The sequence below is a fragment of the Gobio gobio genome (genome assembly GCF_949357685.1).
Source record: "Gobio gobio genome assembly, chromosome: 2".
Lineage (NCBI taxonomy): Eukaryota > Metazoa > Chordata > Actinopteri > Cypriniformes > Gobionidae > Gobio > Gobio gobio.
Window position 1 is genome coordinate 50,006,563 of NC_137098.1, and position 24,411 is coordinate 50,030,973.

Sequence of the window (24,411 nt, forward strand, 5' to 3'; positions counted from 1 at the left end):
TGTAATAAAACCATATTCTGGCTAGCCAAAAAGACCTTGTAAAAGGTTTTATAAATGTTTCACTAAATAAAAATAATCATTTAAACTGAATTACATGTTTTGGTTTGTTTTTTATATTCATTTTAGAATAATTAAATGGAATAGTTTGGGACAAAATTAAGAATGTTAACCTGATTTAACTAAATGGCATTGAATTAACCTCACGTAAAAAACGTAAATTTACTGAAATAAACAATGTTAATTAAATTCAATATAAACCAATTATGTGGAACCTGTTGACATAAAAAATTAAGTAAATCCAACGTATCACTTTTTGAGTGCACCTTGGATTTGTGTGTGAATATTTCTGAGACTTTCCTAGTAGCGCTGTCCTCCCACATACTCAAATGTACTCTTTAGCCAATCACATTTAAGCTTATCAACCAACCAATCATAAATCACTTGAGGCTGTGCCTTCCCGGATGTTACGCCATCAGCTTTCGACCACAGTTCAAGTCATGGGTTGCATCCGAAATCGCATAATCTTTTGAGTAGGTACTTATTACTTAAGTAATTACTTCACAATCGTTTAAAAAATACACTCTATATAGGCTAGTATGAATGCGTGTCGTATGAATGTAATCTGGATGTACTACATTCACCATGTTGTCATTATCATGTGACCTACCAGCGTCAGTTACAATGCTTCACTTTCATTCATAAATCCTCTCCCGTGGCCTCAAGGGATTGTAACGGGTCCATCGTATGCACACTTCAGAATCTCGCCAGAAAAAGTGGGTCATCCGGGTACTTAGTGCCTACTCTTTTTTGAGTACTGTGAATTCAGACATACTTCTTTTGTCACATACGGTTTTTCACCCACAATATAGTAGGGAAGTATGCAATTTTAGGGAAGTGTGCAGTTGATCGGTTCATTTCTTTGTTTACTGAAGTTAAAGAAGTTAGAGATCAGTTGAAGCAATAGTTTAACAGATGTAAGCAACTGCTGTGGGAATTAAATGTCAAAGATGTCCCATATTGTGAACAAAATGAAGAGGAAATGCTTGTTTTGTTGTATTTTAGCGGGAGTTAGAGACCCTCAGACAGATCCCTCACCTACAATCACTCAAATGCTTGGGTGAGCAAAACGATCATCAGGGTGACCTTAGCTACCACTTAGCGCTGACCCTGGCCTCATCGTGATGGTTCTTCAAATAGTGAATAGACCTAATTTTATGACGATATTTGTAGCCTACTTGCACATTTGTGCAACAGTATGCAGTGATAAATTATAACGCACTTATTGATTCTCTGCATTTTTCAGGATTAAATACTTCTGGCGTGATCTGGATAGCGGTCACAAACTTCTTAATTCACGCTGATACCTAACAGCCCTCAAGCGCTAAAAGCACACTCTGTAAGTTTCGTGTTCGGGTCGGTACACACAGTGGAGTAGCACAGTACCTGCGTGGCATATAAACAGAGTGAAGTAGCTTCGGCTACAATGTTCTTACGCAAGATGCATGCAGTTTTGTTTATTAACCTCTAGAGTGCCAAAAGTTGGGCCTGTTGGTACACCAAGCACCAAGCAAAAGTTGGTACACCAAGCAGTACCAGAGGAGTGCCATCCTCAGGGAAGTGAGAGAGTAAAATATCCAATTCCTCCACGTCACGCCTCTCTTCATCAGTCTGCACTGGCTACCAATAGCCACTCGCATCAAATTCAAGGCACTGGTGCTCGCCTTCAAAGCAACCACTGGCTCTGCACCAATATATCTAAACTCGCTTGTTCAGACTTACACACCCTCCAGGAACTTACGTTCTGCCAGTGAACGACGCCTTGTGGTGCCATTCCAGAGAGGCATGAAATCGCTCTCACGGACCTTTTCCTGGACTGCCCCCACTTGGTGGAATGACCTGCCTATCTCAATTCGTGCAGCCGAGTCTGTAGCCATTTTCAAAAAACATCTAAAAGACACATCTCTTCCAGCCGCACCTGACCAATCAAGAATAGCACTTATCATTCTATTCATTTTCTGTCTGTCTAATTTATTTAAAAAAAAACAAAAAAACAAATCTGTTCTGTGCTAGATTAACTGAGACTTGTTACAGCACGTGCATATTGTTGCCCTAGACTGCTCTAGTTGCTTCTATTGCTCTCATTTGTAAGTCGCTTTGGATAAAAGCGTCTGCTAAATGACTAAATGTAAATGTAATGCAAAAGTTACCAAGTGTTGCTTTAATCAATATTCATTTTCTGTGCTGTATAGTATTCCCAAGGTTTTTAATGTCACAGGACAATGTTTTGAAGCATTTATTTTACTTAGCCGGGTAAAACAGTTTTTATGCTGATCAGACAAAGGCATACTGATCATAGAGATGCAAATAGGATCATGAAACTAAGATTACTATGTAAACTCAATTATTTTACCATCACTACCTCCTGCTTCCTGCTCTTCCTCTGTCTGCACCTCTTGTAGTAGGTGTTGACTGCTTTAAATATCAGATCAAAATCTGATAATCTGTCTGTCCTGACAGAGATGAAAGGTTTAGTGATTTAGTTACATTTATCATTTGGCCATAAACATTTAACTACTGTAAAAGAAAAGAGGAGTCTGACTGGAACACTACCAACATCTCTGACCGGCCATGCAATGTAATTGTGGTTCACCAGCAGAATGACTAAAGGACTTGTAGCCCAGCCTCAAACTGTTAGTTTAGCCAATCACACAACTATGGACGAGACCTATATCTCTCTGTACTAAATGTTGTGCTCCTTCATACTTGAGATTGTCAGTTCAGGATCTTGATATGCAACAGGAACATTACAGTTAATCATGGCCAAGTCAATTTACATAGATTTTATTCAGAAACGTTCAAATTAATAAAACGTTAACACTTTAGAATTATGTTCTTTCATTAACGAATAACTACACAGAAATGATTAACGCTATTTTAACACTCCAGTAATTACTATTAACTAACAAGAAACTGTGATTAATAAATTAGTAAGTAATAGTGCTTAGTCCAATGTGGTAGTTCACAATTAGCTAATCAATAACTATTATTTATTTCATGCCTGCCAAAGGACTACTAAGAACTACTATATACAGATTCATAATTAATGTGACTGATGCATAATGTATAATTCATTCTAAAGTGAAGATCATGGTAACCAACTAGTAATGACTCAAGTATTCAAGATAAACATGAAAAACATGATAACTCTCTAGTAATGACTGATATCATTGTAAGCTTTTGAGGTTTTTGTAAAATATTGGATCGTAATGACTCATGTGTTTTTATTTGGTATTCTAGTATTCAGTATTCTAAAGAGAAAAGCATGATAATTCCAGAGTATGACTAAAGCCATAGTAAGCTTTTGGATAGTATTTGGTAACACTTCTAGTTTTTACTGGTGGGTTACTATGATCTCCACTTACTGATCCAAATAATTAGTAATACTTTTAGAAGGATGTAGTAACACTTGAGTCATTACTATCCAAAACCTCAATAAAAACATCAAAAGTTTATAATGACTTTGACTTCAGTCAATATTAAGGAGTTATGCTTTTCACTTTAGAATACAAACGATTAGTAATTCCTTCTAATGGATTTGTTAATACTTGAGTCATTACTGGTGGGTAACCATTATCTTCACTTTAGAATTAATTATACATTTTATATTATTCACATTAATTATGAACCTGCATATAGTAGTTCTTAGTAGTCCTCTGAGAGGTTTGGACATTTTTTTTAGTTATTGATTAGCTAATAGTGAACTACCTCATTCAACTGAGCGCTATTGCTAACTCATTCGTTAATAATTTTCTTGTTAGTTAAGAGTAGTTACTAAAGTGTTAATATTGCATTAATCATTTTTACCTGTGTAGTTGTAAAGTAATGATGGAACAGCATTCTAAAGTGTTACCAATAAAACTTATATCAATTGTATGTATACATCTTTGTACATATCTTTTCATACTTTGAATCTTAATTCTGACAAGAAACAAGAACATTTAAAAATGCATAGCAGGGCTTTATTCCTTGAGCGTGTAGAATGAATATGGTAACAATGCATGACTTTCCACCTCTTGTTGAAACAACTGTCAAAATGGATGGCTTGCAACATTACTGTTTTAAAACAATTACAATAGGAATGGTAAGGTCACGCTACTGGTTGCCTGCAACTTCATACACCATCTGTCTTGGAAATCTGAAACAATAAAACTACACATATACGTAGCTTAAAACAAAACATTGGAGACCATTTACGTTTCATCTATGTATATGCACGTCATTACATGCATTACCATTGTTGGAAACTCTTTTCCTCGTCGAAGCAGAGACCAGGAGACATTGGGATATCTTTCAAGCAGGCGTTACTCTTTATTGAGACTCACTGTTTGGTCGCTGTGGTCATCTAAGTCTGACTAAAAAACAGTATATTATAGACTTTTTAGGGGGAGGGGTTACACAGTAGAGTTGGAGAAAATCTAAACAAAGCAATGACCAGTCACCAGTTCTAATCCCATCAGTATAACAGTGTCATTCAAATGCATAGATGCTAATCCAATCCCTCGGACAGTATTTCCCATACATTCACATTATCGTACGGACAAAGGCCAACTGTGCCTTGAGATGATCATGCCAATTGATCAGGAAGTGCGTAAAGACAAAAGACTAATGTCTCAAACACCTAAACTGCCTGACTTGATCTCCTTAGAATGTCATAAAGTTTACCTTAAAATGTAAAACACAGTGTACTTCCCTTAGTTTAAAACCGATTCTTAAATTTGTAATCCCATACCATCATCAATTGTGTGGTGGACAGGAGATGACATGCAGGTACAAACTGCTCTGGCCGCTCTTTCCTATCCTCATTAAATAAAACTACAATAGACTGCATGAAAATATCCAAAAACGTTTTTTTATACAACATCTCTCATCAGTCAAAACATTGTTATGCTTTCTATGGAGTTTATGAATCTAAAATACTAAAGTTGTGTGGTATGCACATGAATAATAATTCTTTATGAAGTAAAAATAAGAATCCATCAACAATTAAAATAAATGTTGATGTTCACAAGTGGAATGAACAGCATTTAATAAATTATTGCTTCAACTGATCTCTAACTTCTTTAACTTCAATAAACCCAGAAATGAACTGATCAACTGCACTGCTTAGCCATGACTTGGGCCCTGTCCCAAATGGCCCCCTAAACCCTCACGGTCTTCCTCTAATTCCGCACTCACAGCGTAATGCCGCTTTGACTGCCGGGAAGAAGTCCGCTGCGTAACCCGCACCGGTGCAGGCTCGGCAGAATTGGCATCGGGGGCGCATATCGACCTCAAAGGGGGCGCTCGCGAGTCCTAAAATGACAAATGGGACACCCTGCAGTCTCGTGGACTTAACAGACACACGCACGCAGCGGCCATTGTAAGTCCACAAGACCGAAAGTGCACATGAAGTGTGCCATTTGGGACAGGGCCTTGAACTGTGGTCGAAAGCTGATGACGTAATACCCAGGTATGATTATGATTGGTCGATTGATAAGCATGAACCTGATTGGCTAAAAAGTACGACTGACCCGATGGGAGGACAGCGCTGCCAGGAAAGTCTCAAAAGTACACACACACAAATCCAAGGCGATTTACACGCGAATGACGATTTGCATATTCAGATTCAAAGATCGCACATTTTAAACATTCAAAACTTTTTGTGCACAGTTGTATATCTATGAATTGTGTTTTGCATTGGTGAAATGTATTTTATGAATATATAATTTTATTTTGCCCACGTGATTTGCTTTTTGTGAATATATATTTTTTTCCTGCACGTGAATTAGTTTTCATGCATGTGAAATTGGCTATGCATGTAGGCATTTTGCGTGAAAAATTTATGAGACTGATCTCCACACTCGTACACCCCTGGACACAATTTAAATTGAAGGGAATTCAGTGGCTGCCAGAACAACTGTGAAATCAAAGCTTTGAGGCAAAATTGGTTCCTTCTCACAGCCTGCTCCTTTGAACGGTCCTTCAAGGCTGTCAACTGCTGCACTTTCTTTTAAGCAACAGATCTCTATGTACTCTGACAATACTCGAAAGTGCATATCACTGTCAGTTTGAAGTACATCACTAACACTGAAAGGCTTAAAAGACAAGCCTGTCAGATGAAGTGAGAGAAAGGTGATCAATGGTTTAGTTATGGAAAGAAACAACAGACATTGCTTTTTTTTAAAGAGAAGTTATTTGTTGTTACTCATGCTTTGAGAGATTGAAGGCATCAATTCACAGGTGAATACACAAGTTGAAAACATCCAATAGGGCAAGCAAAGTGAAATGCATACTCAAAATTTGTCCTCTGCATTTATCCCATCCAAGTTAGTGCACACACATTAGGAGCAGTGAGTAGTGTACACAAACACACTGCAAACCATGGACACACACACCCGGACTAGTAGGCAACCATTTGCTGCGGCACCTGGGGAGCGATTGGGGGTTTGGTGCCTTGCTCAAGGGCACCTCAGTCGTGGGTATTGAGGGTGGAAAAGAGCACTGTTCATTCACTCCCACACCTCCATTTCCCTCCCAGTATTGAGCATCGAACAACAACCTTTGTGATACAAATCTGGCCCTCTAACCAGAGAAGGAAATAATATGCACAAAACAAGTACAGTTTTGCAATTCACTGAAGCTCAGGCTGGATGAGCGCCAAAGGTGCTCTCTCTTTGATGAGACAGCACAACACTGAGGGAAAGACAGTCAATTATTTATAATACTGTAAACCACTAGTATCAACAGACATTCCTCTCTTTAATAACACAACACAAGCCTGTGAGGATTTTTATAGTACCAGAGTACAGGTGATCAGTATCAACTGAATGATGATTTACTGGAATGTCTTGGATTGGATTCAATACAAATACGACGATCTGAGGTATGTCAACTGATGTTCTCAGCTTGTAAAAAAATCAAATGAAAAACTCCTACTGGTTCTTCATTAGACAGATGTCATAGGAGCAATCACATGCAGGAATGTGACCCCAATCTTCTGACATGGTCAGAACTTTGTCAGAGGCATTTGCATATCAAAACAAGCATTTAAAGAGTGCTTACATTGTGCACTGCAGTGCTGTTATTGTGAACTAAAATTAAAACTATAAAATGTTTCAGTAAATTGAAAAAAGCTGAAATACAAATCAAATATAGAACATTATATAGAAACGTTAGAAATGTTGCCTTGGCAACTAACTGAAATTAAAAAAAAGTTGAAGTTGAAGTACTGAAACTGAAAAAAATAAATAAAGCTAAATTAGAAATGCTAAATAAATGGAAAAAAGCACATAATAAAAGTATTTTAACAAATGAAATAGCTGAAAATATAACAATACATTTTAATTAAAAATATGAATGAACATTATAATAAGATTAAGATATTGTTAAACTCTATAATGTAGATCTATAACACACATAAAGTACTTTATTACCCGTGTTACTCTCTCATTTTCTCCAGAATAGGCTATTTCATTGAGTAGAGCTTAGCCATAATGTCAAACAGAAATATGACACGACAATGATACACAAACAGCCAAGAAAAAATGTTTGCTCACAAGCCGACCAAAATGAAGAGAAGGCTTCTCATAGCTCAGAGCAAAAACCCCTGACACTGCCAAATGTTTTAATATAGATGATTGAGGTCTGCAGTGACATTGTAGGAAGGGTTTATCTAACACTGAGCAGTCTGGGACAGAGATCAATAGAGTAACTCAAGCCAGTACCGCTGGCAGTGCGAAGAATGGCAGCATTGTTTGCCGAACAATCAGCAAACAAGCATTTCCATTTTCAATCACCGGCCTTTGTAGGCCTCTCTGTTTAAGCAGCGTGGGTCGATATTGGCATGCCAGTGTAATAACAAGCTTGGAATAACATATGCCCTCGAGAGTGAACGTGACCCTTGAGTCTCTGGGGCACGATGGTTATTCGCAATTTTATGTGTGTGTTTTTTAGCTATATGTGGCTATGTGTACCGTGGTAGATGGTGCTGCTGTTGCCGCTGAGGTAGCTCTCCACCAGGGGAGCCTGTTCCTCCGACTGCCGGGTCCTGCGCACTCGAGACCGCCCGTCCAGATTCGACTGCACCATCAGGGGCTCCTGACGTTTCTTTTTCTGCTTCTGTTCCAGTAAAGCTCGCTACAAACACACATTAACAGACACACAATACAGTAAAATAGGTCAAAACAGTTTGTGCAATATGATATTTAATGCAATATATAATCAAAGAAAATAATAATGTTCAAAAACTGCAATGGAATAACAAATTATCACTTTACTCAAAAAGATGCACAGTGTGAAGAGAAAACCAATCAATGTATTCATTTAGTCGTAACTTCATCTCTAATGACTAAATATTTATAGCATAAATATGAAGAAATATTGAAATTAAATGAAAGCAGAAATAACTGGCACAAAATCCATTTATTTCTGAGAGAACTGCCTCTAGTAGTTGTGGTTTAATTCCCATCTTACTGCCCAAAACACACAAAAACAAAGAAGCATCCTCAAGGCAAACACACAAGCGGACATGAGTACAACAAAAAGTTGCTCAAAATTACTGAAGTATTACAGCACGTATTTGTATTATTGACGGCGTTTCATTGTACAAGCCAAGGCACAGCTTCTGTACTTCTGCCAGTTTAATTCAGCTTATTTCCATCTTCTGAAGATTTTTTCTCTCTCGCAAAAATAGAGCTGGAGATGAGAACAGGATGCACTGCATTTTAACCTCAGGGATTATTTTTTCTGTTGTTAGAAATAATGCATATATAAATAATGCAGATCTTTCAATATCAAAACTCAACCATTTCACAGAAGGATACTGTGCACGGATGTGAAAAGCATCTGCTGCGTTTTCTAAAAAAATATATGCTAAAGAAATCTTAAGGTGCACTTATAATGCAAGTATGATTTTGACATCAAAAATTGTCAAAACCCTGATTTTAGCCCTCTGATTTGAACGCCTGTGGAAGGGTTTGTTGTGGGACTTCAACGTAAATGCCCACCGCTATGATTGGCTGACATCTTTGCATATGAAAAAAGTATTACATGTGGAAAAAGGTACGCAAGAAAAAGTGAGGGAATGCTACAGACAACCAGCCCACTTCGAGCAATGCTTTCATCATAACCAGGGCTGCCAACTTTTGAGAATTATGGATTGGGGGGGGGGGTTGTAAACAAAACCTAAGTCTATTGTGATTTTCACTTAATTTCATTAAGTTTAGTAACAACACGTTACAATGTCTACATGGTACTATGACTGGTAGGCTACTGTTTTATTTGTGTTTGACACAAATTTCACGATTTTCTTGTGATCTTGATTTCTTGATTCGATATCAATTCATTTGGATAAATATCAGGTACAGTAGCTACATGTTAATTTTTCTCAAGGAAAAAATCTCAACTAATTCTGTAAACATATGGCCTATCAGCCTCTCTATAGTTAATTTTTCTAGCTAATTAACATGCTATGGTCATTAAATGGCTTTCCTGAGGTAAATGTACCAGTACGGTAACATTGTTCTCCAGCTGTTTTACTGACCTCTTTCCACGTTTGAAACACTGATTAATCGATTACATGAGACATTTCGGTAAGTTGTATTGTATCTTTCAACATACATAATGTTCATGCGTGTTTATTAAATAATAGTAGTAAAGAAAAAGGGATGAGTTCACACGCCGTAACGGAGGTGCTGCAGCGATCTATCACGTTTAAGAACGCCAAAATGGTATTTATTTACTTAGAAGAGAGTTTGTTTCATTTCAAAGTAACCTGCTCTTCCTTTTCTGTTGGTGTCAGTGTCTCTTTGCTTCGTGATTTTTCATTGTGTGAGAAAATGGATGTGTGGAATGAGAGCGTGAGAAAAGTGTCAATTATGTGAGTGTCACGCTGAATTAGGGCTGCACGATATATATCGTTTTAACACTGATATCGCGATGTGCACATCCGCGATAGTCATATTGCAGGATGTGTGATGTCAATTATAGGGATCGAAGTTGATCCGTGATCCGTATGGGCCAGCTGCACCCCAGTTCAGAACGCATGTAATTTGCGGATTAATTGCAAATTTTAACCATCATAGAGTGAAAGTTTATAATTTGCATGTGTTTTTAAGTCGAGTCAGGCATCAAGCGCAAGAGGACTCGTGCGCTGTTTTCTGTGCGCACAAAAAGAGACACACAGGCAGCACGTGAACATTCTTTTGGGTTGTGACACAATCCGAAATTAGTTGTTTTCGGAGCTTGGTTTCAATAAAAGCTGTTTTGGACTAACAAGGAAGTTGAGTTTTAAAACTTACATGTTGTTTTTGTAGTACAATGATCTCTTACAGATCAAGGAAAATTACCAATTTCATCAATTTGAACATACATAATACACAACATTTATGAAGGAAAGTAAAAATATTAAGGAAAGTAAAAGTAAAAGCTGAATATTAATAGAAATAGTAAAATGAAGGGAAAAAAACTATTTAATTATAACTTTATATCTAAAAAGGGCCAAGGCAACTAAATAGGTGAGCACTGAGGAGATTTCCATTCTATCATTTTCCCTTGAGAAATCTCTGATGAACTCACCTCAAGTAGTCACAAGTCACAGTTGCTCTAATAAAGACACTCAGTTCTTCACAAAGTAAAAAATAAAGTTGTTCTCCTCTCCTTCACTGAATGAAGTTCCAGCATTCATCCGTGACATTTTAAAACTTAATTTGAAAGAAAAGAAGTGTAACAACACATCTTCAAACATGGAAACTTTTGAGTTTCAACAACAATGGAACGGAGCCACACAAAGAATACCTTGGAGCTCAGGGAATGTGTCGCTTCTTTGTAAAACTTTCATAGTCCTAGAGCTAAAACCAGCCACTGCAACACGCCTTTGCTTCACACACGACTGCATGTTCAACTCAGTATGGGTTTTCCCACAAAACATTCTTCACGTTCGCAGCAACTGCCGTTATGTAAAGCTATAGCCAAGAGTTAGGGTGATCCCAGCGCTGGAGTCTATTAAACATTAAAGGAATCCGTAAGCGAATAGTGGGCTTAAGACCAGGTCTGTCCAGTCAGGCAGAAAAAACACCCTCCCCAGCGCAAGTGGGTGGTGTGCAAATGGAAAATCCTTAAATGAGAAAGGAACCAATTATCACAGATTATGCAAGCAGAAACATGCCATTAGCTGCTATAAAAAGCCTCTTTTTTTTCTTCTTCTTTTTTTTTTTTTTTACTTTTCATTACAGATGGGTTGACATTGATTTGAATAAATGTTCATTTTTGATGAACCCAAATCGATCTTTAAGTCTGTGCTGTTTTCTGTTGATGTGTGAACAAATGATTATACTTCACTAAACATTAGCTGTAGCGTGCCTATTGTCCAATGTTCACAATAAGCTTTGTGAGTTTTGTTCAGTGTCAATTTAAATTAGAAAATTTTAAACAATAAAGGTGGTTTTGGCACTCTGTGAAAGTAAATTAATGACAAACGTATTTGAAACAAAAAAGCATCCTGAACTGGTGGTCCTGATGGTCGCTTAAATTGTAAACTATTGTAAACATCTGCTCTGCTCATCCAGCATGAGAGTCGCACACAGTGCAGCAGGAATCAGTTCACTGACAACGTGATGAGAGTAAGGCGACATGACTGACTGACAAGACCGTGGCGGAGGATTTGATGCGCAACAGACCCAAACGTCTGATAATTATCTTATCTTGTAGAATGCGCGCTCAGCACCGCCACTCCCTATACACGAGTACTTACAATCACGAATTTGAAAGCGAAAGTAAAACGCAACCTCCCAATATCAAACCTATCTTAAGCTGGGCTGTGTAGTTGTAACCACCTCTTAGCTCTGGTCTCGGTTTTTGATCTCTGTTTGCACTTTGAATATTGAGATACTACTTTGATTATTGTTGCACTTAAGACTAAGAAAAAAACGGTGCTATTTATTTTAGTTATTTATACTGTTTTTATTTCTATGTTCAATTTGTGGAAAGGAGTTCAACTAGGAGGTCACACACAGCCTCAATCAGAAGTTCTGGAAGCTCATAATGCACTTACAGTAATGTCTGAAGAGATTCATGTGAAATCATACAGGAGAGAAACCAGTCAGTTGTGTTTGTGGGAAAACCTTTTACTGCGCTTGTATATTTTTGTCTTTCAATGCATATGATAATTCATACTCAGAAAGTAGAGCTGAAATGACATTCATTACAAGATGATTAGTTAAAACATTTCAAAAAGCATCTGCAGCCTATTCCAGTCATGAATTTGGTTTCGTGAACCCAATCTCGTGCCTCGTCTCGTGAGCTAAGCGTCTCGTCATACCCTTACTATTTACTACTAGTTATTTCATGAAATAAACATGAATGTATTTTGAAAGAAACAGTACAACTAACTGAATTCGTCATGTCTCATGTAACCGCTCAAATCTTTTTTGAGTGTTGATCATTATATCTAAAAATACATAGAATTTGACTGTTCATTTTAACTTTTCATATTATAGTAATGCACTATACCTGATCCAAACAAATCGAGAATAGAGTGAAAATTAAATCAGAATCAAATTGAATTGATTCATAAAATCAGCATCAATACCCAGTCCTATTCATAGTCTCATAGAGATAGCAATAAAACAAAAGAGTTCAAAATCATTTGATTTGAAACCTTGTCATTTTGATTTTGATTTAAGCTCAAAAATTTGTCATCACAGAGACACAATGAATTCATGAGTTTATAATAATGCTTCGTGTTCGTACAAGATTGCATCTCCCTCTGGGGTTTCAAAGCTTGTTCTATTGGCGGTACCTTGTTGCTTGGGGAAACATGCCTTTGTGCAGTGCGCACAGATCTCCATATTGATGTTCTAATAAAAAGTTGTTTATCTGCGTACACATTGCCTAAACACGTTCGCCATCTGTGCTCTCCTCTGTTCGACCTGATGCACTGCCAAATAAGCCATAATATTTTCAGTATCAGTATTTTGAAACAGATCACTTGGATGTGCTCAAACAGCACCTTAAAATTCATCAAAACGCAGCAGTCAAAGGCTCCTGAGGCCATAGAGAGCACAAAGAGGCTGGGTAAGGTGATGCTCAACAATTTCAGGCTTGGCTCCTTCAAGGTTATTATGCAAAGCAGACAGGCAATAAACATGGTAATTTGGTCTCATGGTCTTGTGAAAAGAGTGGGAGATCCATTAAAGAGCAGCCGGGTGCTATGGGCTAAACCTATTGGTTTGAGTCGAAATTTGGAGCAAATTATGCTCGTCTCCCTATCCAGCTGCAGGAACCACTGTTTACAGCACAACAGCAGACAAACAGATGCAAAGCACCCTCGAGGAGATATCTTCCAAACTCCCTTACTGCAGAGGCACGGAACATGGAGGCTTGCATTCCTAATATGTGAGGCTCATTAAAAAACAATCTCCCATCTACAGCCCACCTCTAGACATTTTGGACAGCTGAAGAGAGCAAGGACTTAGACAGACTAAGAATACTGAGCTGTCAGTTTTCTCTGAAAAAAGCCATCAAGGTTAAGGCGGATGCACTTTCTGTCTCCTCTAACACCCTAAATCTGTCCCAGCTCTGTAGTTCTTATACACTGGGAATGCTTCACTGAATCTTTCTATATCCGTCTAAACCAACTAAATCTGTATAAATAACCCTGACACCCTGATTTCAATACTGCTAGTAGGAAACATTTCACTGCGCCTGTCACAAGTATTTTGGCAAGCATTTCTAATTATGTTGAATTATGAACTACATCTCATGATAATCATATTCAATTATGAAATTACATTTATGTAAAATGGCTAGCAACTGACTGTATTAAAAAGGGCCTTGAATTATGTCCATATTAATTTTTATGTATACACTACCATTTAATGGTACATAAACAATACATTTTGGGGCCAGTAACATTTAACAAGGATGCATTAAATTGATCAAGTGACAGTAAAGACTTTGACATTGTGACAAAATATTTTAAAATCAAATGCTGTTCTTTTGAACAACAATCATTTACAACATTCATAATAATAAGATTTTTTTAAAAAAAAACATCAAATCAGTATATTAGAATGATCTGAAGGATCATGTGACACTGAAGACTGCAGTAATGGTTGCTGAACATTCACCTTTACCATCACAGGAATAGTATGTTAAAATATAAATAAATAAAAAAACAGCTATTTTAAAATGTTGATAATATTGCACAAAAGTATCGTTTTTCTGTAGTATCACATAAATGCAGCTTTATTAGCATAAGAGATTTTTGAAAACACAAAAAAACCTTAAAACCCCCAAACAAGGAAGAGTAGGCGGATAGAATAAAACACTTTTGATAGATGCTTAGAAGCTCAGTAGTCCCCAGTAAAAGCAAGAAAACTAAAATGTTGGTTGGAAGAACAACAAACTAATGTTAGACACAAATAAAAAATTCAAAATAGAGGAAGACACTGCAGCTAAATATGCTTGTATAGTATTGATGCATCATCAGTCTTGTTGCTAGGTCGACTCCTTTCTACTGTATGTCGTAATGTACTATTTAGTGTAAGATTCAAGTAAATTTACAATAAAGACATTATAGAGACAATATGTAAGATTTTTGGATTAAAATATCCAAAAACCACTAGAACAATGTTATGTATTTTGTTGACTCGCGTACTTACATTATCCCAAATGTTTCCAAGAATGTTTAAATCCAGAGAAATAAGCAATATTAACCAGGACACGGACCGTGCGTCACCTATCAATGACATCATACTCGTGTTCCCTTGATTTTTATTTTGAAGAAACCATGGAAACACCAAAGACGCTTTAATATATTATGTGTTTTATTAGACAGCTGAGCAACTGTTTGGATACATACATTCATCGACTGAAACTAATCATCGTTATATAGCTCTGCACAGTTTTATTGTTTTCTTGACGTTACCGCTGGACTCTATCTCAGTTTTCATTGCTCGAGGACCACCCAAGAGGACGTTTGACTGACATGTAACGCAACCAATCACAGTTCACTTTGTTCTGTGTCATGTTTAAAGGCATGAAAATGTAAAGTTGATGTCCCTGCTATAACAGACCGGCGTGCATCTATAAACTATTCATTCAAGAATGTTGTGCAAGTTTACTGCAACAATGGAGCTGCGAACTTCACATACTTTTAAAAATCCAGCGTTAAGTTGATCCTGGTAAGTGCTCATTGTCACAGTTGTAAACATGTCAGCGTTCTACTTCCACGAGGGAGTTTGGAGTCACGCCATTTGTTTCTAGGTGGACCGTTAAAGAACGCAACACACTCGTCTTGCAGACATCCAGTAGAATTCAACCAATCGGATGACGACTTCAAAACTCCTGAAGTGTTTCCAGATAAGTGTGCCATATGCATCAGACATTCAGCCAACAGTCTGTGGGCGTGATGTCTGAGGCTGAGACTATGCAGTGTGCAACAAGTGTCTCATAGTAGTCGCCGAGTGAAGGCGTTATCAAGCTACGCCTTTGTTTTGAATAAGCGACCTCTAGCAGCAAAAAATGACATATTTTGGCTTTAAAATACTTTCAACTTGAATTAAAATTATGCCTTATGTCACATTTTGTCTTCCTTTCTAAGGAAATGTTTGGAGATAATATGCTTATGACAAAAAATAACTAACAGTTATGATTAACTGTCAAAAAACTTTGTGAAGCTTTCAAGGGAACCCATCTGTTCTCCTTAGAATCCAATGTGTTTAATAAACAAAAAATTATCAGCATACTCAATGCAAACCACAAGGCTAATAAAGTCTTGCTAACTGAAAAAAAAGACAATCTTGGCATACATTTCCAAAGATATCTGGGGCAAGTCTAAGATACAGGGAGGGATGTCATATGGAATCTTATCAAAGGCATTTTCTTTAAACCGTCTTGAGAATATATTTCTGTGATGTGATTCCTCAATGAAGGGTTTTTCTCTCATTGTTCTTCTTCTGCCTGTTTTTCCTTTTGTTCATTCTTTTCAATTCCCTCTCGTTTCCTTGGAGCAGAGCCTTCTGTACACAGTGCTGAAAAGAAACCAAAGAAGGACTCACCTGTCTGTCCAGCTTCTGTTGTCGCAGGTTCGTGCCCTCATCATCCAAGGTGCTGCAGAAGGACAAAAACAAGATTAAATGGGGAAAGCACACAAAAAAAGAAGATGTGCCACAGCAAGAGTAGCACCAATAGAGATACGATTCAAACAAGCTTTTGTGTACCCAAAGATACAGCCACTATCAAGAGAAGAATACGGTAAAATAAAAATATAATGTAATATCAATGATTTTGCACAAAGGGTCCCCTGTTCATGTCCTTCAGCACAGCACATGGCATAAGTATACAGTATTTATCTCATCTCATACAGTACATCATTGTGCGATTTTTACTTGGGAGTCACAATGGTGGACTTAGCGGTCAAAAGTGACCGGAACCCCTAAAATGTAACTTATTTTTTCAGTAAAATCATTCTAATACATTTTTGTTCAATAAATATTTTCTTTTTTATTTAGCATTTTGAGAGGGTTTTGTGGTATTAATTAATATGTATGCAATAATTAATATCCATTTTTCCCATAGAAAATTTATTTTTTTTTAATTAATAAAACAAACGTATGCAGTATTTCAGGATAAAATAGACTCTAGGCCAGGGGTGTCCAATCCTGCTCCTGGAGGGCCACTGTCCTGCAGAGTTTAGCTCCAACCCCAATTAAACTCACCTGTACCTGCTAATCAAGGTCTTATTATGCATACTAGAAACTTCCAGACAGGTGTGTTGTGGAAAGTTGGAGCTAAACTCTACAGGACACTGGCCCTCCATGAAAAAAAAAAGGAGTACAGAAAGAAAACATGAAATACCCTAGTAACCACTAGTTGCCTGTATAGCTCTCTATAGAGCAGCTTGTGAATTGCCTAGTTGTTTTTAGACATATTTCGCAAAATGAAACAATGGGAAAGAAGTAGGCCTACTGTGTGGGACCATAGCGACAGAAAGGGCGACGAAGTTACTTGCAAAATATGCTACGCGGTATTAAAATACAGTAGTGGTACAAGTACGTTATCTCTGTATTCCCGGGGCACCAGTGCCATCTGAAGCCTTGTTTAAGGCTTTTCGTAGTGTGGTTTTCGGTAAACATTGTCACGTATGTTGTTCTCACCGCTGTTTCCTGATGGTTTATAGAACAATTACCCCGCGTCGTCCTCTGTCGTTTCAAAGAACAACACAATGGCGTGCACAGAAGGCGTGTGCGCAGTCAGCAGAGGCTCGCGCTGCGGAGACAGACGAAAGTATAAACTAGGCTTGAGAGGTTGTTTTCTGCCGCGGGTTTAAAGGTCCTGTTCTTCGTGATCCCATTTTTCAAGCTTTAGTTAGTGTGTAATGTTGCTGTTAGAGCATAAATAATACCTGTAAAATTATAAAGCTCAGAGTTCAATGCCAAGAGAGATATTTTATTTAACAGAAGTTCCCTTTCAAAGCCTACAGCGAACGGCCGGTTTGGACTACATCCCTGTACATCCTGCTTTAATGACGTCAGTAGAACAGTTTGTTGACTAACCTCCGCCCACAAGAATACGCAAAAAGGGGGCGTGGTCTTGTTGCTCTCCCACGTGGAGAAGCGGAAGTGTTGCGTTCGGTTGCGTTTGTAGAGTGTGTTTGTCGCCATGTCGTCGAGACGCTGTTATTTTCATCCCGGAGTCAAATCACCTTTCTTTGGCCAGGGACGCTGTAGTTTGAGCACATGCATCTCCCCGTTATGGTAAGAGGCGTGACCTTTCCGGGCAACGTGAGCTAAGCTGCTGTCGAATCACAACACGGGAACCACTGGCACAGTCAGAACTCGTTACGTAATTCTAAAGGAGGGACTTCATAGAACATGGAAATCTTTCAAGCCGCTTTTAGGACAGTGAAAACAGCGGTATACAGATAAGTAAATAGTGTGAAAAATACTGTGTTTTTTTACACGCGAAACATGAACACATGTTATATTGCACACTGTAAACACAATCAAAGCTTCAAAAAACAGGCTGCGCTCCAGACTAAAACACATCACTTAGACTTGCTACTTTAAAAAAAACAAAAAAAAACAATTTTTATTTGCTATTTTGCCTGCTTTTGCCTGCTATTTTTATTTGACAAAAAAAACTATTCCGGTTCTTCAAAGCTTCAAATGGATTTTCGTTTTGTCATCTTAATTTGATAATTATTTAAGTGAAAATATTTATGTATATGTATATGTATATGTATATGTATATATATATATATATATATATATATATATATATATATATATATATATATATATATATATATATATATATATATATATATATATATATATATATATATATATATATATATATATATATATATATATATATATATATATATATATATATATATATATATATATATATATATATATTTATTTATTTATTTTATTCATTTGATCTATATTTTATCTGATCTGTATGCTGCCTTAACGAGTCACAAATACTCGTCAATCATATTTTTATTTAATACCAATTCAATATTATAATCTTATCAGTTAACTGTTAATAATCGGATAATGAGCAGCGGTTGTCGGTTGGGAAAATTAACCGAAATGAGCATCCCTAGTAGGAATGGGTGTGTTAATTTCACATTCTTGATGTTTAAGAGTGGCATCCCTTCACTGCTGTGAGCTTTTTCTGAATTATGATCGAATTATTGAATAGCTTTCACATATTCTCAAAACTTTGCTCTGTGTTGCAGACAGTGGTTCATAGATGTGCTTGCGTGCATATATATATATATATATATATATATATATATATATCCCATTCTTGATGTTTTGGAGTGTCATCCCTTCGCTGTTGTGTACTTTTTTCAGTATTGTGGCCGATTTGTAGATTGTGCACACAAAAATTCTCAGCATTTTCATATTTTTGTCAATTTCCCATTCATTTCCTATGGTCGGTCATTTTTGACTGAAAACCATGAGTGTGACTATTTTTTTATGATCACTTAGTCTGTTCGAATCATGCCCTCAATTCTTTTTGTGTTCATATTCCAAGTGTCATAAAAGTCACCAAGTTTTGTACCATTCCGATGAAGCTGTGATTTTTAACAATTCAAAATGCTAAATTCTCCAGTCAGAAATGACCGAAGACCGCATAAGGTTTTTTTTTAACAGAGCTGATGTGTAGACTCCAGGACAAATTATATAAATAAATTCACAGCAATTGGTCTCCATTTACTGGCCATTAAACCTGGAATATGGTCAGAAGAACAGTATATAAATGGTACGTATAAACAATTTTTTTCAAAGGACACAGACCAGACAGTGCGCTGCTGTGTTGATCATGCCTCTGACTCATTGTCCTCTTTCAGGTCCTGTGAGGAGGGAGGTCTTTGGTGATGCCTTTGTGCTCTGCCTGTCCCTGCTCTCGTTCCCTTTAATCAGCTATGACACATTCACTCCAGCTCCCCTTATGCATTTCTGACGCCTGTTATTGCGGAGCCAAAAGCTGTGTTAATTAAATGGCAATGGAGGGCCTCCTCTGTGGCTATGATGGGTCATGCGGAGATAAGTAGTGTGACAGATCAAGGGTGGTGTGGAAAAGGATTTATGCTATGTAATCTGTAATGCACATCCATGGTATAGCTTTCAACATCTGGTAGGAACATATTTTACAATCAAAATGGAGAGATGCACGGGTACAAATACTGTTTAGAAATCAAGAATTCTGCTATCTTTTCTATCAGTTTTGATTTGGCTTCCCTCTGGAAATCGTAAGACAATAAAAAAAAAAAAATCATTATACAAAAATTACAGCACTTTGAGTTCAGAACACCACAGGCCTTTTACTCATTTTCTTGTTGACATTATAAAACACACAAACATGCTAATCAGATGCTCTTGTTGTTATAAGTATTTTTTGTACACTATAAAAAAAGGTTCAAACACTTGAATTTAAAAATGATGTATAGAACAGATAGCGAGAATGACATACAGACAGACAGATAGATAAACAGAGTGAGAGACAGACAGATAGACAGACTTACAGAAAGATACATAGATATTTAGATAGAATTATAGATACAACGGCAGAACGGTAGGTAGACCGATAGACAAAATGACAGAACGATAGAATGGACAGACAGACAGATAGGATTACACTATCTATTATACTCTGTCTCCCTTTCTCTCAGTGCTCAACTCAAAGTCTCTCCTTTCCTATTTAAGCCTGAGAAATTTCACTCTCTATGGACTGTCAACACCGACACCATTTTTATCACACATGGGCATGAAAATACATGCCCGTGGGCCATGAGCACACACTCATTCAAAAATACAGACACCTATTCAGTGCACTCACAAACTGCAGGATACAGAAATAGTAATCCTTACTTGCACACATTCATGATCACACTCCCACTCAAGCTAAAATACACAAATGCACACATGCACAAAGCATAGTGCCTAATGTCAGCAGTCAAGGGTGTCAGTTCCCATCAGATTGGCAGATAATGACATAAACAGAGCGGTTATAATGAGGGTCAACAAGAGATGAGAGATAAATTGATATGTGCTGACAGCTGTCTGCAATGTGCGGGGGAATTTCTCTCTCGCTCTCACCATCAAGCTTCACTGATGACAGTGACAATTCACTTTGTGTGTATATGCATGTGGGTGTTTAACTGCATGTTTTAACTGCATGTTTTGTATTCTTTACTTTTAACTGTTAATTCTCAAACAAAACAAAATACAAAATGCAGTTTTTCCCAAAAGTGGTTCATAATATATTTGATAAAAAGCTACAAATTTAATTGAATGTGAAATTAAAATAAATAAATGTGGCTGCATAATTAATCGAAATAAAACTAAAATAATGATATAGCTAAGTGCGATTAACATACCAAAGGCTGCAATTTAATTAAGTATGTAGTCTGTTGTGCTGCGTGTTTCAGAGTGAAGAGCAGCACTTACAAAACAGCTATAACCTGAAGGAATTGTACAGGCATTAAAAGCAATCATTTTTGTTTTGTATTGCAGTAAAAACATCTTAAAAATTCTTAAAATAAGATTTACTTGAGGAGCAAAATTACATAAGACAGAATCAGACAAGACTTCAGAGACTACATCTTAAATTAAGACTTCTTTACACAGCACTACTGCACAGTTAAAATATGAAGAAGGTCAATGACACTTTCAAGGTTAAAGAGTTTCTATGGAGTTACGCAAGTCTTTTTTTCTCAGTGCTTTCCACCTGCAATCAGACTCTTATTTTGATTCTTTTCACAACCACCGTATCTGCTGAAATGTACTAAGTGCGTCACCGAAAAACAAAAAAGTAAAAACTCTACATTGATCAATTCAAGGCTCTGGACAATTGCCTCAGACTGTAATTTTTTTCAGTCTATCCATGGACATTTTGACAGAGGAGAAACTTAAAACACTATCTATCCATACACACTATATTGCCAAAAGTATTGGGATACTCCTCCAAATCATTGAATTCAGGTGTTCCAATCATTTCCATGGCCACAGGTGTATAAAATCAAGCCATTTGCAGACTGCTTCTACAAACATTTGTGAAAGAATGGGTCGCTCTCAGGAGCTCAGTGAATTCAAGCGTGGTACCGTGATAGGTTGCCACCTGTGCAATAAGCCCATTCGTGGAATTTCCTCACTACTAAATATTCCACGGTCAACTGTTAGTGGTATTATAACAAAGTAGAAGCAATTGGGAACAACAGCAACTCAGCCACGAAATGGTAGGCCACGTAAAAATCACAGAGAGCGGGGTCAGCGCATGCTGAGGCGCACAGTGCGCAGAAGTCGCCAACTTTCTGCAGAGTCAATAGCTACAGACCTCCAAACTTGGTGTGGCCTTCAGATTAGCTCAAGAACAGTGCGAAGAGAGCTGCCATGGTTTTCCATGGTCAAACAGCTGCATCCAAGCCTTACATCACCAATTGCAATGCAAAGGGTCAGATGCAGTGGTGTAAAACACGCCACCACTGGACTCTAGAGCAGTGGAGACGTGTTCTCTGGAGTGTCGAATCACACTTCTCTGTCTGGAAATCCAATGGACGAGTCTGGGTTTGGCAGTTGCCAGGAGAACGGTACTTGCCTGACTGCATTGTGCCAAGTGTAAAGTTTGGTGGAGGGGTGGATTATGGTGTGGGGTTGTTTTGCAGGGGTTAATTCCAGTGAAAGGAACTCTTAATACCAATACCAAGAGATTTTGAACAATTTCATGCTCCCAACTTTGTGGGAACAGTTTTGGGATGGCCCCTTCCTGTTCCAAAATGACTGTGCACCAGTGCACAAAGCAAGGTCCATAAAGACATGGATGAGCGAGTTGGTGTGGAGGAACTTGACTGGCCTGCACAAGTCCAGACCTCAGCCCGATAGAACACCTTTGGGATGAATTTGAGCGGAGACTGCGAGCCAGGCCTTTTCTCATCCAACATCAGTGCCTGATCTCACAAATGCGCTTCTAGAAGAATGGTCAAAAATTCCAATAAACACACTCCTAAACCTTGTGGAAAGCCTTCCAAGAAGAGTTGAAGCTGTTATAGCTGCAAATGGTGTGTCAACTCCATATTGAACCCTACGGATTAAGAATGGGATGTCATTAAAGTTCATGTGCATGTAAAGGCAGGCATCCCAAAACTTTTGGCAATATAGTGTGTGTAATATAATTAAAAAAAAATGCTGCTGTTGTCATTTGACTGATCTGGACAAAATTATTACAGTGTAATAGTATGTGGACATTGTAAGGATGTGTTCTTTATGTACGTGCATGCTAGCATGACAGCACTCAATTGGAAAATAGGCAATGGTAAATTTCTTTCCATGTTTGTGGATAACAAGGTTCTTAACCCCCATGTGTAGGGCCTGTAACCTACCAGAGCAGACTGGCCCTTAAATAAACTGGACAAGAGTGTGAAATTAGTGCTTGTGATACAGAAGGTCCAGCTAAGGCAACCTCAGCCCTACCAGCACAATCTCTAAGCTCTATACATTTTCCATCGCAAGCCCCATCTGCAGGGGAGAAGATGCTCAGCACACCAGGAAAAAGAAATGCCATGAAGAGCCCAACCGCCCTACTGACTGAGAGAGAGATAAGAGAAGGACACATTTGCTGCCTGTACTCACTGATATCACTAAGGCAGAGATCCAGATCTTGCTGTATTACCATTCTGCTGTAAGGAAGACACTTAATAGCAAATCGCCCTTCTGTTGCTCCTTTAATTATTGACCTGCTTTCTTTTTTGGATGAAAACCATTGTCTGAATTTCACATATGAGTAATTAAAAATGTTACTTCACAGCTAACCACAGCTCTAAAATGTAATATGCAATATGAAAGACTCACAGGGCCCTATCTTGCACCCAGCGCAATTGACTTTGTACACCGACGCATGTGTCATTCCTATTTTGCACCCGCGCAAAGCGCGCTTTTCCCTCCACAGAAGCACGTCGCTAAACTAGTGAATGAACTTGCGCTACCTGGGCGGTTCAGCGCAAAAAAGGAGGCGTGTTCCGGCGCAAACAATCCCTGGTGCTATTTTGCTGTTCCATTAAACAATTGCGCCACTGACCAGAAAAAACCTAGTCTAAAGTCAGTGGCGCGTTGCGCGTTGTTCATTATGCTATTTTAAGGGCGCATGCTTGACCATAATGTATAGCGTGCACAACGCGCATACACTTTGCTCATGTAATCTACACAGATGCAACAGTTATTTTTGCAAATCATAAATTGTTACACTAAAAAAATATTAACACATGAGATGACGGAAATCATTGTGGTGTGCCACGAAGATGTGAAAAAATAGGCATAAATCTAGCTTACAAATGATTCAGGCTAATTGTAATAATTAAGGATAAGACCTGTTTGCCCAATAGTGGCAAGACATATGTATTTAAGGACATCTGACAAATTGGTTTGTCCGTCAAGAACCAGGAAAAAAAATCGACTGAAAAACTGAAAAAACTGAAAGACTGAAAAAAAAAGACTGTGAAATCACCTTTACCATAATGTACAACATTACAACTTCACTTCTCTGTCTTTCACTGCTCTTACAAGAACATCAGTCTCCTCGGCTGTGAACCGCTCCTGGCGTGCGCCTGGTAAATACGCCATAATAATAGCAATCCATAATGGAACTTGTGCACCTGCTTTTAAAGGGAATGTTGGATGACGCTCGGATTGGTTTATTCACGTTACGCCCAAACCACACCTATGAATAATGAAGCTACTTCAGACCAACCCATTTTAGATTTGCGCCGGGCGCAAGAGCCATTTATCCCGCCGGGAAAATAGCAACAGCGCCGAGACCCGCCCACAAAGTTACTTGCGCTTCGTGCTTTGACACTTGCGT

At 37.9% G+C, this 24,411-nt stretch overlaps 1 protein-coding gene across 1 annotated transcript in view; it reads right to left on the bottom strand.

Annotated features, from left to right (window-relative positions):
- Positions 1-24,411, bottom strand: part of tub (TUB bipartite transcription factor) — a 56,511-nt gene that overhangs the window by 28,237 nt on the left and 3,863 nt on the right. The window contains exons 2-3 of the mRNA XM_079810833.1: positions 16,098-16,149; positions 8,013-8,175 (exon numbers count right to left, since the gene is read on the bottom strand). Coding sequence (XP_079666959.1) covers positions 8,013-8,175; positions 16,098-16,149 — 215 coding nt within the window. The remainder of the gene's footprint in view (positions 1-8,012; positions 8,176-16,097; positions 16,150-24,411) is intronic.